Raw genomic sequence first — 13324 nt, 5'->3', positions numbered from 1 at the left:
TAAGTCAAGATTAAAAACATATTTTACAAAATAGCTTTTCTACCTTAGTTTTCCTATTTCAAAATCAAAACTGCATTTTCTCTTTTGACCTTTTTTATTTATTTATTTTATTCTATTTCTACAAACTAGCTGTTTATCTTTGTTTTTCAAATGCTGCAATTAAAAGCGCATTTATAAAGTTCTGTATTGGACAGTTTTTAATGTAATGGTTTAATTGTGTGTGTGTGAGTGTGAAGCGCTTTGGGATCCTTGTGATGAAAGGCGCTATAGAAATGGGAATTGCTGCTGTTGTTGTAGGGTGTGATAAATGCAATCTTCAAGCTTGATCACTTTTTATTATTTATTAGTTAAAAAAGCATGCAAGCAAGCAAGAAAGAAAAAAAGAAAGCACATTGTGTCTCAGTGGGATCAGCCAGTACAATGTCAACACATTAAAAAAATTCTGAGCTCAATGCAGCTGGCTATTGAATTAGTTCTGCGAATGGAGGCAGGCATCAGATATCAGATCAATAGAGAACAAACTAGCGGGTGAATCTCATTAGGCAATTCTCATAGGGCATTTCCTAACAGTCATCCTGCCACACATCAATAGCCACACCTCCCACACAATACATCTATTTATACATTTGTTTCTAAATAAAATGTACAAACACATTATATAGTCGAGATATACAGACCTCCAGACTGTTGCTGATCCTAACCACTGAATATATCTGTATTATAATTCTAAAGTCATTGTAAACACCTTTATTACCATAAAATGATACCCACAGGCAAGGCACTTAGAAGTTTGTTTTAAACCCATCTAAAATAAAAAGAGACAGGGTCAAGTGCTACCTCTTTTTTTGTTATAAACCTAGCCAATGTGAGACTAGATTATTAGTCCCACCTACCACACATGTGCAAGCTTGAAGGTGTGACTAAGAATTGCATTCTCACTTTCTTTTTCTAGATTCAAAGATGTGATTAAAAAAAAACAGAAAAAATACCAAAAATTGGTAACCAAATAACATAAATGAAACGTGGGTAAGAGAATAATCATTTTATTGAACCTTTTCTATTCTACAATTAGCTTTACAACTGCACTACACGACAAGTGAAATCTCTGCTGCTCATTTTCATTGGGATTCTAAACCCTAGTATTGTGCAGTAACACAACGTACAGTTTGCATAGGCAAATATCACAAAGAGTCAGTCCCATTGACAGCATAGCAACAGCAGTCTGATGTCAAACAATCATTCATTTGGTCTGACTTTTTTTTTTTTTTTAAATCCAGGACCTTAAAAAAGACTGAAGCACCAGACATATAATCTCTACTACAACTACAATACACATCGCATGTATCTGGAGACAGCTATAGTAAAGAGACTTTGACTCCATCTCCAATGCTATCCTCTCATTGTATACCCGATGCACCCTGTACAGTAGTTATCCCTTCAACAAACATAACAGGATGAATTATTTTCAATTCCACAACTGTATCTCACAAGTAAAAGCAAGTATCAATATATATATATATATATATATATATATATATTTTAGCTCAAAGAGCATTAAAAAATACTGTAAAATGTATTTAAAATAAGTACAAATTAAAATTGAAACAAGTATGTCAGTAACATACATCCTCCACCATGGCCATAAATTCTAAATCAGAGCTATCAGAGTTAAAAGCTCCTGACTGTGACATGTATCAACAGTATGTACAGAATAATAGAATAAGAATTAGCAATGAAATGTCTAATCACAATTTGATAAGTGATTTTTCTGGCTACAAAATTATAAGTGTGACACACAGACTGATGATTGTATGGACAGACACCGCCCTACCTCCCCATAATCTGATATTTTCAATATCCTTGGCTAAAAAAATGTTAATACCAATACAACTAGACCAATGAACGACCTTCTCTTGACTTGTAATGACGATAAAGACTGAAGCAGACAGTGTGCAATCAACAAAAATAGGTTGGGTCTCTGTAACAACAACATATTTTGGGCCAGAAAGTAACAGCGATCAACAGAACCAAACACACAGAGGCACACAGGTGTATATATTCAACCCAGGAGTGCCAAAGCCCTGTCTATTCAAACCAGGCTGGTTATGGGTTTAATTACATTATGGAAACACCACTGTGATAAGGATGATTGTCTGGCATTCTGCCCTTGATCTTCCCTGAGCTCTGTCTCTCTGAGCAGATGACTTGATATATTGTGAACCCACTTCAGCTACTCCCACCACACCAGCAGCTATTGCTCACCGCCTCCTGTTTTTTCAAGCTTGAGAGACTATTTCACTTGTAATTTTTTATTTTTTGGAAAGTAGAGAAAGAAAGGTGTGTTCATGTTTTTTTATTATTTATCATGTACAGTCTTTCCCTCCATCTCCTTTCTCTTCACACTTTCCTCCCTCTCTCCCACTCCCATTCCTAGTTAGAAATCTGACAGGATGTTTTAGGAGTGAACGAGACCCTGATGTACTTAGTTAAGTAACAATAATAGTGAAAATAATAAACTGCCTTTCAACATCACACAGATCTTTCAACTTGCAGATTATTTTGTGTTGGGCTGTTTCAATTTCTACACTGCGGTAACTGAGTCTGCAGCCTACAGATTTTATACCAACATGGTATATCCTGGGTAAAGTTGCTGAAGGGCATCTGAAAACACCTGCTGTTTTCACCCCATGTGGTCTGAACCATCTCCAAGAGCTGCAGAGGAAACAGCAGCTTCCCCTCTCCTCTTTCTATCACTTCCTCTTCTCCTCGCTCCCTCCTTGTCTTTCCCACTCATCTCCTCTTCCTTCATTCCTTTCTTTTTCCCTCCATCTCCTCTTGAATCCCTTCTCTTCTCACTCTCATTCACTCTCTATCTCTTTCTCTCCCCCTATCACTCTTTGGATTGTGGGAGTGAGGTGTATGTTTTAATCCTTAACTGGCTTCTAAAAGAAGAGGTTATTTGGAGAAGGTTGAGCAAAATTAAAACTTCTTCAAGTATGAATAAAAGCAAAAGAGAGGAGAAAGGTATTCTGGGTAACCCATCTGGCTATTACAATCAGTTTTCATCAAAACTTTACAAACTATTGGCTACACGTGGCTCACTGTGGAATAGTAAATAACCAGTGACTGGCATTTTTTATATATCTGTTGCTGCGTAAGATGTGTGTGCAAAATGAAAAGATATGTCAGATATTACAGGGCATGCATAACTGAAGATGAATCAGTAACTCCTGCTTGGAACATTCTGTATACATTCCTATTCCAAGTGATTTTGTAAATCCTTAAGATTCTGATATATTTTTTTTAAGATTCAAACCTGTCTTTAATGTTTTAATTTATTGGGCTGTGCTTGTGTAACAGGCAGTGTTGTGTGATGCTCTATAACCACAAATGCAGATCAGCCCGGCTCTTTTACATAGAAAAAAATATATATTTCAATATTTTTTTTTTCGATTTTTCAATAAGAATATTTTGTGTCAGTTGTGCAAGTTCAAACTGGTACTATTCAAATCTGTTAAATGTATCTGTTAAATGCCTATATTTGGAATTCCTAACATCTCTCTCCTTCCCTTTCTCCTCCTCCTCTTCTTCTTTATCCTCATACTCTCTGTCTGCCCCCGTTCCTCAACTGCACATTAACACAACACAGAGCCTCACTGAATAAACTGCCTTAATTATTGTTCCACCCGAAGCCACAGAAACACCCCCTCCTGCCTGACAGCGACACGGCACACAAGATGCACAGCCCACTGAAGCGCTCGAGGAGGGTTGCTGTGTTCTGTGTGCCGTCACAATCCATGCTTGTTAGTTGACTCACATCTTTTCAATAGTCATTATTATAACTCCTTTTACTGTTTGCTCCAAGGCAAGACAGATGGGACTGTAGGCGTAAAATACATTTATCATTTTTCACACTATAATAGTACGCCTTCATATATATAACCCTTAGAAACCCTTTTACAGTTAAACTTCCTTATAATGTTCTTGTATAAAAAAAAACCCTCACTTTTTCTACTTATTGAAATCTCTCAGAGTTTACGGAGATGTCACTTTGATGTGTTGTCATCCAGTAAAGGCACTGCCTGCTGGTTATATCATCAGTCATACTGATTTGCAGCGTCTGGCTGGAGACTCATTGGCTTGGGTTTGGATCATGCAGCATGACCCTTGTTGGTCAGGTGTGGGATGCGGAGAACCGCCTAGCCTCTAGCTCCCAAGGTCCTGTAGCTTCATAACATCTGCTGCTTAGGTTCAGCAGGTGAAAAGAGTTGATTGGCTTGACAGTCTGAAGGACACCATTTAGTCTCTAAAATGCATAAAACTACAATCAGTGTGCCTCAAGACATCTGTGCCCAGGTCCTTTGTCATAGCACTCCACCAAACACTACAAAACAACACGGTCTGATTTTAGAGCCTTGAGTTTAAGCTTCAAATTCCTGAACAGCATCAACATATCAAACAAAAAATTAAATACCTAGAGCAAATTCAAATATAGATATCAACTTGAGAAGAACTTTACAGACCCAGACTTTTCTATGACTGAAGGGCAGTAAGACTAAAGGGAATCAATCAGGAATCCTTTGAACATGGAACCAGCACTGGTGAAATGCATTTGTTGCAAAATGTGCATCCTCTGAGCCCCCAAACGAGAATGCATGTGTATCAGATGCTGCTATATTCTACACCTCAGGAGCCGAGTCACTGCTTTGGAGGAACAATTTGCCAACATAGTGGAGGTCGAACATTTTGGCAAATCAACTACTCAGAGAGGTATGTACACCACTAAGAGGGAGCTCCATGCCATTATCAGACAGACGATATGTTCAAGTATGCAGAAGAGGAAGGGAAAAAAGATCCAATCCTACGAGGCAGTCCAAGAACTCCAAATCTCCAAGAAGTACGCACCCCCGCAGATCCAGACACCTTAAACACTGTGCAACACCATATCACAGAGCAGAATGTGCTATCAAGGGAAGTGCCAGCAAACCTAAGCACACAAATGCAACATACCACAACACAAAATGCATCCCCCATGGTGAACATTAAAGGGACATCCGACAAGGACAAGGTAACACAACAAGCTAGCACTGCTACTCAACAGAACCAGAAGAGAGGAATGGTAGTAGTAGGAAACTCAATTATCAGAAATATTGAGAGGCTGGTGTGCAACCGTGATCCGCAGGCTCACATAGTCTGCTGCCTCCCGGGTACCAAGGTCAAAGACGTCACATTGAGGGTTGACAAGTTGCTGGCCAGAGCCGGGGAGAACCCGTAATCATCATCCATGCTGGAACCAGTGACGTAGGAAAAGCCCAAAGGTTTTGTGAGATAGATTCATGGAGCTAGTGGCAATATCAAAAGCAGAACCTCCACAGCTGTCTTTTCTGAAATACTCATAGTACCACGTGCAGGGCCACACACACAAAGGCAAATCAAAAACATGAATGAATGGCTCAAAGTATGATGCAAGCAAGAGGGGCTCAGGTACATCCAATATTGGGAAACCTTCCACCACAAACTGCACTAGTACAAATGTCCTACACTAGGTCAGGACATAAACATGGAAGTGAGGAACTGTTTAAACTAGGTTAGAGGGGGACAGGGTATAACGGACAAGACTGCTAGAACACAGGGAGAAACAAGTAAAGAGCTGAAGACTAGGCAAGTCATGACAAGCAACAACAGTAACATTTTAAAATGTCTGTGTTTAAAGAAGTATTAAAAACAAACCACGAGAGTTAGAAGCTACAGTAGCTGCAGAAAATTACGGTGACATTGGCATTATGGAAACTTGGGTTACCTCAAGTGAGTTTATGCTGTTTAGGAGGGACAGGTAAGACAGAAGAGGAGGACGGGCTGTGTTTTACAGGGTGATTAGAAAGTAAGTTTACCACATCAAAACACCATATCATTGATGTGGTAAACTTACTTTCTAATCACCCTGTACATTAGGGACAACATAGAGGCAAAACCAATGGACATATGGCGACCCAAAACCTGTGTTTAACCATTGTAACTGAAAAAAAAGATTCATATTAGGAGTGTGCTACAGGCAGCCAAACATGCATACCAACAATAGCTCCCCTTTATACAACAACATTAGAGATGCATGCAAGGAAGGGGACGCCATAATCATGGGGGACTTCAACTTCCCAGGTATCGACTGGAACAACCCCACAGATTGTGAAGCAACAGAGCTGGAAATGGTGGAAGTAGTAAATGACTGCTTCTTAAAACACATTTAAATGCCCCTACAAGAGATATAGCAGTTACCCTCTGGAAATGTAATGTTCTAGTAGGGTTGTGCAAAAGAGAAATACTGTAGTGGAGTGGCAAATGGGTTACTCTTGTTTTGTTTGGCTTTTACCCAATCCCTGGAAATCATGTGGAAACCTCATAGGGGGACAGCAAGGCTTTTGTAGGAACCATTGTTGTGTTTTTAATTTAATATGGAGGGTTCTAATCAAGTGGCCAGTGGGTGTATAGAGGTGGCTATGGACTACCGGAAGGGGTTTTTGTTCCTGTGTGCAGTCTCTGCTAAAAGTGAGTTAAAGATTTTATAAATCATATAGATCCACTTAACAGCTCAGCAAGCCAGATGACACGGAACATCAAATCGAAATGGTCTGACAAAAGAAAACATAGAAAGTGTGATTGAGAAGCATCTTCTAATTGTGATTAAATTACAACTGATAGGGCGGAGCAGAGAGCCTACCATAACATGAATGTAGTAAATCACTGGCATGAAATCACAGCCTGACTCCTGTGATTCATTTCAGACGTACCTGCCAACTGAAGACAGCAGTGCTAACGATGTTATTCACAAGAGCTGACAGGGGGTGAACTATGCAGAGTCACTTACAATAGGACCGCTTTTCGAGAGATATTTTATCTAGAAGAAACTTAGAAGCGGAATAGATCTTTTTTTGCAAAGTACCAAAGGAAACATTAAGTAATTCAAGGTTAGTGATAATCGGGTTTTGTGAAACCAACCTTGGACAGTTCAATTAGTAATAAGTGGGATTAAAAAAAAAAAAGCTATTTAGTACTGATGGAGCTAAATAAAGATTAGTGCATAGGGCCCACTGTTGAATACATGTATTATACACTATATTTGGTAATCCACAATATATTGAATTAAGCCATCTATTGAACTATATGTTTTAGTGCAGTGGTAAAGACAATCTGAGAACATCTATACAATACAAACAACTGTGAGTTGCTCCAGTGAAGATGCAGGTAACTTACATTGTAGAGGACTGTGGACCAGCCCTCCATAGTGATGCATTGGAAGACAGTCAGCAAAGCAAACAGGATGTTATCAAACTGCGTGATCCCGTTGTTAGGACCGATCCAGGGCTTATTGCATTCATAGTTCTCGGGACAGCCTTTGTCTCGGCAGGGGAAGTCCAACTCCGACTCATCAAGGGCTTCAAAATCTTTCAAATCTTAAAAAAACAACAACTAGAGATCAAAAACAAGCATCTCCAAGGGATCTCTGATGGAACAGCATTAGCATGTTTACATAACCCTGAAGTCACCAGCTCAGGAGATACAAGGCCTTGACACTGTATGATAGCCACAATCAAACATTATCTAGAGCTGGGCTTCCCATCCCTGGTCCTGGGGACCCCATGTGTCTTCTGGTTTTCTTTTCCAACTGAGCTCTCAATTACATAACTCAACCCTTAATAACTAATAATCTGCTTAATTAGACTTTTTTACTTGTTTTCAGCTCTTAATTAGGGGTGCCCAATCCTAGTCCTGGAGAGCCAGTATCCCTCCTGGTTTTTGTTCCAATTAAGCTTCTAATAAGTACTTGATTGGTCCAATTAAGTAATTTAGGGGACAGTTGGAACAAAAGCCAGGAGGACACTGGCCCTCCGGGACCAGGGTTGGGCACCCCTGTCTTAAACAGCTGCAGATTTCAAGTTAGCTACAACTTATTATAAGTAACTTGAACTCTGCAACTTTTTAGGATCTGAGAACAATTAAAAAGGTCCAATTAAGCAAATTATTAGTTCAATTAAGGGTCTAGTTAAGTAATTATGAGCCCAGTTGGAATGAAAACCAGAAGACACATGGGGTCCCCAGGACCTTGGTTGGGGAGCCCTGACCTAGAGGATCATAGAATACAGTTGTGTGCTGAGTATAAAGACAATTACCTCTACCATCAGGAAACCAAATAGACACATGACCACATCATGGCTGCCATCCATTGGTGATTGGCAATTACGTAGAAGACCCCCTCAGTAGGATGCGTAAAATATCCCTTGATTTGTTTCCCTGGACCATGGTGGCATTCTATGGCGGTTTATACATGTTTTAAATGAAGGTGCTAACTGATGCTTTTGAATCAATCTCCTTACATCCTACTGGCTTTATTCATATTATTACAAGCCCCTCTTTTTATGAGTTCTTTTGTTCTTCACTTGTTTTGTTTTTTTACATTTCAGTATTAGATTTACAGCAGTAGTGTTTGAACTACAGCACATGAAGGGTTTAGGTGCCAGAATCATAAATACATTCAACAGAAAAAAGGAGGACTAGTGATGAAATTGCTAGTGCTTCTAGAACATTAATAAAATCCTTAGGATTACAATTTTAATTACAGCATGTCTGATCGCTCACCTGTCAGGTTGGCCCGAAGGCCGCAAGTCCGGTGCAACTTGCCACTGTAGAACTCCAGGCCAATGATTGCAAACATGAGAATGGCGAAGAACAGGAGCAGCCCGATCTGCAGCAGAGGAATCATGGCTTTCATTATGGACTTCAGCACGATCTGTAGACCTGGAACAAGAGGCAACACACCACTGTCACTCTGCTTTCACTGCAAGTCAACTTTGGAATGCAATGTACAGCTCAGAAACTGTTAACTGTTAAAGCATGAGCTCTCAACACCTGAAGCCCTTTCTCCATCTCACATGGTTTATGTGTCATCAACCACAAATAGAGAAAGCATAACCCATAGAGTTGGGAATGAGCCAACATTGTTTTCTACAGACATGACGTCATAACGGATATACTTACTGGGAATGCCTGAGACGAGTTTGAGTGGCCGAAGCACTCTGACTGCTCTCAGTGTCTTCAAGTCCACACGTGTGTTGATGTAAGCACCAGCGTACGCCAGGATCCTGCAGTCAGACACACACACACACACTCGTGAACCACATGAAACACACATGTGTGCAGAACACTATGACAGTAACACCGTTTGGATAGAAACAGGTTGGAGCAACAGTTTTTAATCCTGCTCATTTCTAAGAGTTTCCAAAGACCATGGTTGATCTCTCATCTTCACCTTTTCATTGCTTTGTGCCAATCCTTTACTGCGAAGGACATTTGCTTGAGCACAGGGTAGTGAGAAGGATTATTGAAAGGGGCGGATTCACCAACACTATTTTAACTTCAAAAAGGAACATTTTGAAAACTAATTTTGCCAGAAATAAAAAGGTCAACTTGCACGCCTCTTTCCATTGTGTTTTTAATATATACAAGCAATACAATAAAATTGAAGTTCAGTTCAATGAAAGAAGTCATGGTAAAGCACAGGGAAGATAATGAACCAAGACCATCTATAATGAGTTCCCCCCAGTAGGGGAAAATGATGTGTTAAGAAGAGATGAGCAATGATGCCTTTTCTCGTTCTCAAACTTTTCTTATGTTCTTATGTTCTTAAAGTTCACTGAAATGAGATTTTCCCCACCACGATCGCTATGGAAACTTTTTTCATAAACATTTCAGAATAACTAATGCTGCTAGATCTACAGGCGGTTTCCAGATCAATGGCAGGTATGTAACCCTGTGTACACCGACCGCAACGCTTGACATATGTTGCTTAAAAAAAGCCTCTGGCTCTACCGAGCACAGTACAAAGAAAGAACACGAGGGCAGCTACAAAAAACAGTTTATCTTAAAAAATAGGTTTTTCCTGGCAATGAATAATGAATCATATCCTACAAGTTTCCTCATGCTTCCACACACTTGTTATTCACAGCAGTGCTCTGCTGTGCTCAGGCAAACACAGTGAAATTTGAAATAACTGCTCAGTGACTGGGACTGGACTTTAGGTAGACCATCATCTGCAAGACAATATTACAAAAGCATGGTACTTCGCATTCATGAAATGATCATTTGTAAATAGGTTGATTGATTTAAACTTTCTATTGGTTCTAGAATGAACACATCTAGAAAAGAGCAGGACCATTCTAGAATGGGTTAGATTTTAAATTTGCTCACAGCATTTACTCTGCATCAAGCTGCCAAGGATGATGTCCTACAATACATCACTTATTCATTCCATAGCCCCTCCGGACCGACTGGTTCCCCTTTGAGGTGATCTACAGGACGTAGGGTCAATTAACAGAACATACAGGAAATGTAATATTCTGCCCTATTTTAACAATTTACTTTTGTCAACTTTACAACTCTCAAATATGAACACTTGTGGTTTTCAACTCCTTCATGGAGTCATATAACACAATGTGAAGACTTACTTAAAAATATAAAATAATAAATATGTACAGTAATATAAATACACATCTAATAGGGTGACACTTTATTTTAAGGGCTGTTTTTTTGTTTATTAACTGTTAACAAACAGGTAATAAACATGTTAATGTACATTATTTATTTTCTGTTAACTGTTAGTTAATAATATATAATAGGCCAGCTAAAACTGCAAACACCAAAGCCCTATGGATGATCAATCAAACACCAGAGCCCTGTGAATGATCAATACCCGGTCATATGCTTGAAATCAGTTCAAATTGTTACTGTAGTAATGTTTAGCAAATTAAATCAGGTTTTTATTACCCCTAACCCTAACCCTAACCCTTGCTACAAATTAACAATGTTCGTTAACAGTTAATAAAGTTAAAAAAACGGCCCTTAAAATAAAGCGTGACCGAAAACAGTTCCATAAAATATCTCTGCCATGCACATCCATTCATTTATATAGGTCTAACAAAAAAAAAAACATGTGTTATAGTAAACCAGTCAGCTGCTTCCCCTCTTGACTGACATGCTTTCAGCCAGTATAATTAAGGCCTTGAAAATCGAGGAAATGTTCTTTAAAATTCACACTAGTGTCACGGGTAAAGTATCGTATTTCGCAGAATGAACACAGGTAAATTATGTGTACAGATTATTTTTTTTTTTTTTTTTAAAAACATCAGATATAGAGATAAATGCACTGACATCATCAAAATCAATGTCAAAGTTATTCAAGCACTTTATAATAGTTTGTGAAACGGTGTTGTAATTAACAGCCTGTAGGTAAAGTGTATCTGCAAGGACAGCTTTCAGTTCTAGTACGTCAGATGCATGTTCACCATTTAGGTCTTGCAAAACAAATAATGTGTAACCCATACTGACCCTGGGCATCAGTCGACTCGTCAGTGACCACTGACAAGCAACAAGACTGTTTTATCAATTCCATAATCTCCTGCTTGTGATACTCGGCAACTTTAAGTAAGTATTCATGTCTCAGCTGGGCTGATGAAGGAATCACTCCACCATTTGCTACGCTCAGTCTGAAGAATTTACGTAACTTTTGGTTGTCCAATTTTTCAAGAGGGATATTTGCGCAAACAAACGCCTCTGTCAGGTCAAAATTTAATGTGTTTCGTGCTTCACGGTTTTCAGTGGACTTTTGGAACATGGAAGTCACCGTTGTTTGTTTCTTTGCAAGTAAAGCAGTCGCAGTACTGCTCTGAATTTCTGCCTTTCTCTTTCGATGAATACTTGAATCTAAATGCCTGTCAACAGCCGATTCTCGGTAGTGCACTACAGTAACGTTGCAGGACGTACAGAGAAGCTTCCCTCCATCGCTGTGTAAAACTCCTGCTGGATACTGCTTTACATGATCTGCTGCAGACACATTTTTAGCCTTTCTAGAGACATCCATTTTCTTGTTTACGGTGTGTAGTATTTTAATTTCCCGCCTAGATTGCATATAGTCATATGACATAATCAGTGCACAGCACTATGTGCATGGCGAATAGTACACGTAGGCACACAGCAGAGCTGTACAGTTTCATTAAGGTGAAATACAAATAATAATTATGAAATAATAAATTTTTCTTTCTAAAGAATATTGTGATAATTGTGGTATTGGGCTAATTTCACGGTTTCCGCGCATCCCGTGAAATGTTGATTTACACAGGGACTAAGTATAATACTTTGACCCAGAAGACACTGCTGAGGTGAAATGACCCAGGAAGTGCAATACAATATTCTGACCTGTACTCAATAATAATTAGGGATAATTACTGTTAAATAGCTACATGGAATCTTAACTCATCTTGTATTACTGTACAAGAATCTGCACAGCTGGAACTGCCAAGTAGCAAGAGTCTGAATAAAGATCAAGCATTTCCCATCACTATGTAGTCTCACTGTGGGGGTCCAGAGTTCAAGCGCCCCTAATCGCAGACGCTGCCACACGAACACAGGCATGAACGCTGTGCAATCCATTAAAACCTCACGAAATTCCAAAATCAGACATTTTCTACACACCGTAACCCTCTGACTTCTGACTGTAATTGTGTGTGGAAGGAAAATCAAGCAGAAAATGAAAATTAGGGGTGTTTGATTCCTGTTAAGTCCGGTATCACATTGGATGTTCCGCCAGTCTTGACAGTAACCATTCTAGAAACCTATTTATGGGGTGTAAAATAAAGAACAAATAAAAGGATGACGTGGGCACAAGACCCTGTATGGCAAAGGAGTACATACCATATTTAACTGGACCATTTTACAAAGTCAAAATGCATGTGATTGTACAGTAATCCAACCGTCTGACCAGTGGTCTGAGCTTGACATGTGTTACAACATTACCACCACATGATTCGGCACAACTGTCAGTCTGCTTGAAAGAGGCCTTGAATAAAGCAACAGTATAATATTTATGTGTATATATATATATATATATATATATATATATATATATATATATATATATATATATATATATATATATATATCAGTCAGTATGTGTTTGCAAACTGAAGAATACAAAACCTTGGAGGATCTTGGCATGAATATGATATAAGCCCACGCATGTACACACACCCACATCCCCACACATACACACACACACACACACACACACACACACACACACACGTTCAATTGGATTAAATTGTGCTCTGCATATTTCACAAAGACTGTATTTCTCATATTCTTGACAAATGGACATAGTAAAATGCTACCCTAACTATTAACCTAACCATTATCCCTAAACCCTATTCCCAGCCCTAAACCTAACCCCGATTCCCAACCGGAAACCTGAACCCTAACCCTAACCCTAATCTTAATCCCT

At 39.1% G+C, this 13324-nt stretch overlaps 1 protein-coding gene across 2 annotated transcripts in view; it reads right to left on the bottom strand.

Annotated features, from left to right (window-relative positions):
* The window catches only part of LOC117406186 (voltage-dependent R-type calcium channel subunit alpha-1E), a 156322-nt gene that overhangs the window by 85605 nt on the left and 57393 nt on the right, over positions 1–13324 (bottom strand). For both annotated transcript variants that reach the window (XM_059031925.1, XM_059031924.1), the window contains exons 3-5: positions 9031–9134; positions 8632–8790; positions 7249–7448 (exon numbers count right to left, since the gene is read on the bottom strand). In XM_059031925.1, coding sequence (XP_058887908.1) covers positions 7249–7448; positions 8632–8790; positions 9031–9134 — 463 coding nt within the window. The remainder of the gene's footprint in view (positions 1–7248; positions 7449–8631; positions 8791–9030; positions 9135–13324) is intronic.

The sequence above is a fragment of the Acipenser ruthenus genome, chromosome 10, assembly GCF_902713425.1.
Source record: "Acipenser ruthenus chromosome 10, fAciRut3.2 maternal haplotype, whole genome shotgun sequence".
Classification (NCBI taxonomy): domain Eukaryota; kingdom Metazoa; phylum Chordata; class Actinopteri; order Acipenseriformes; family Acipenseridae; genus Acipenser; species Acipenser ruthenus.
This window is presented reverse-complemented; position numbering and strand designations above follow the sequence as displayed.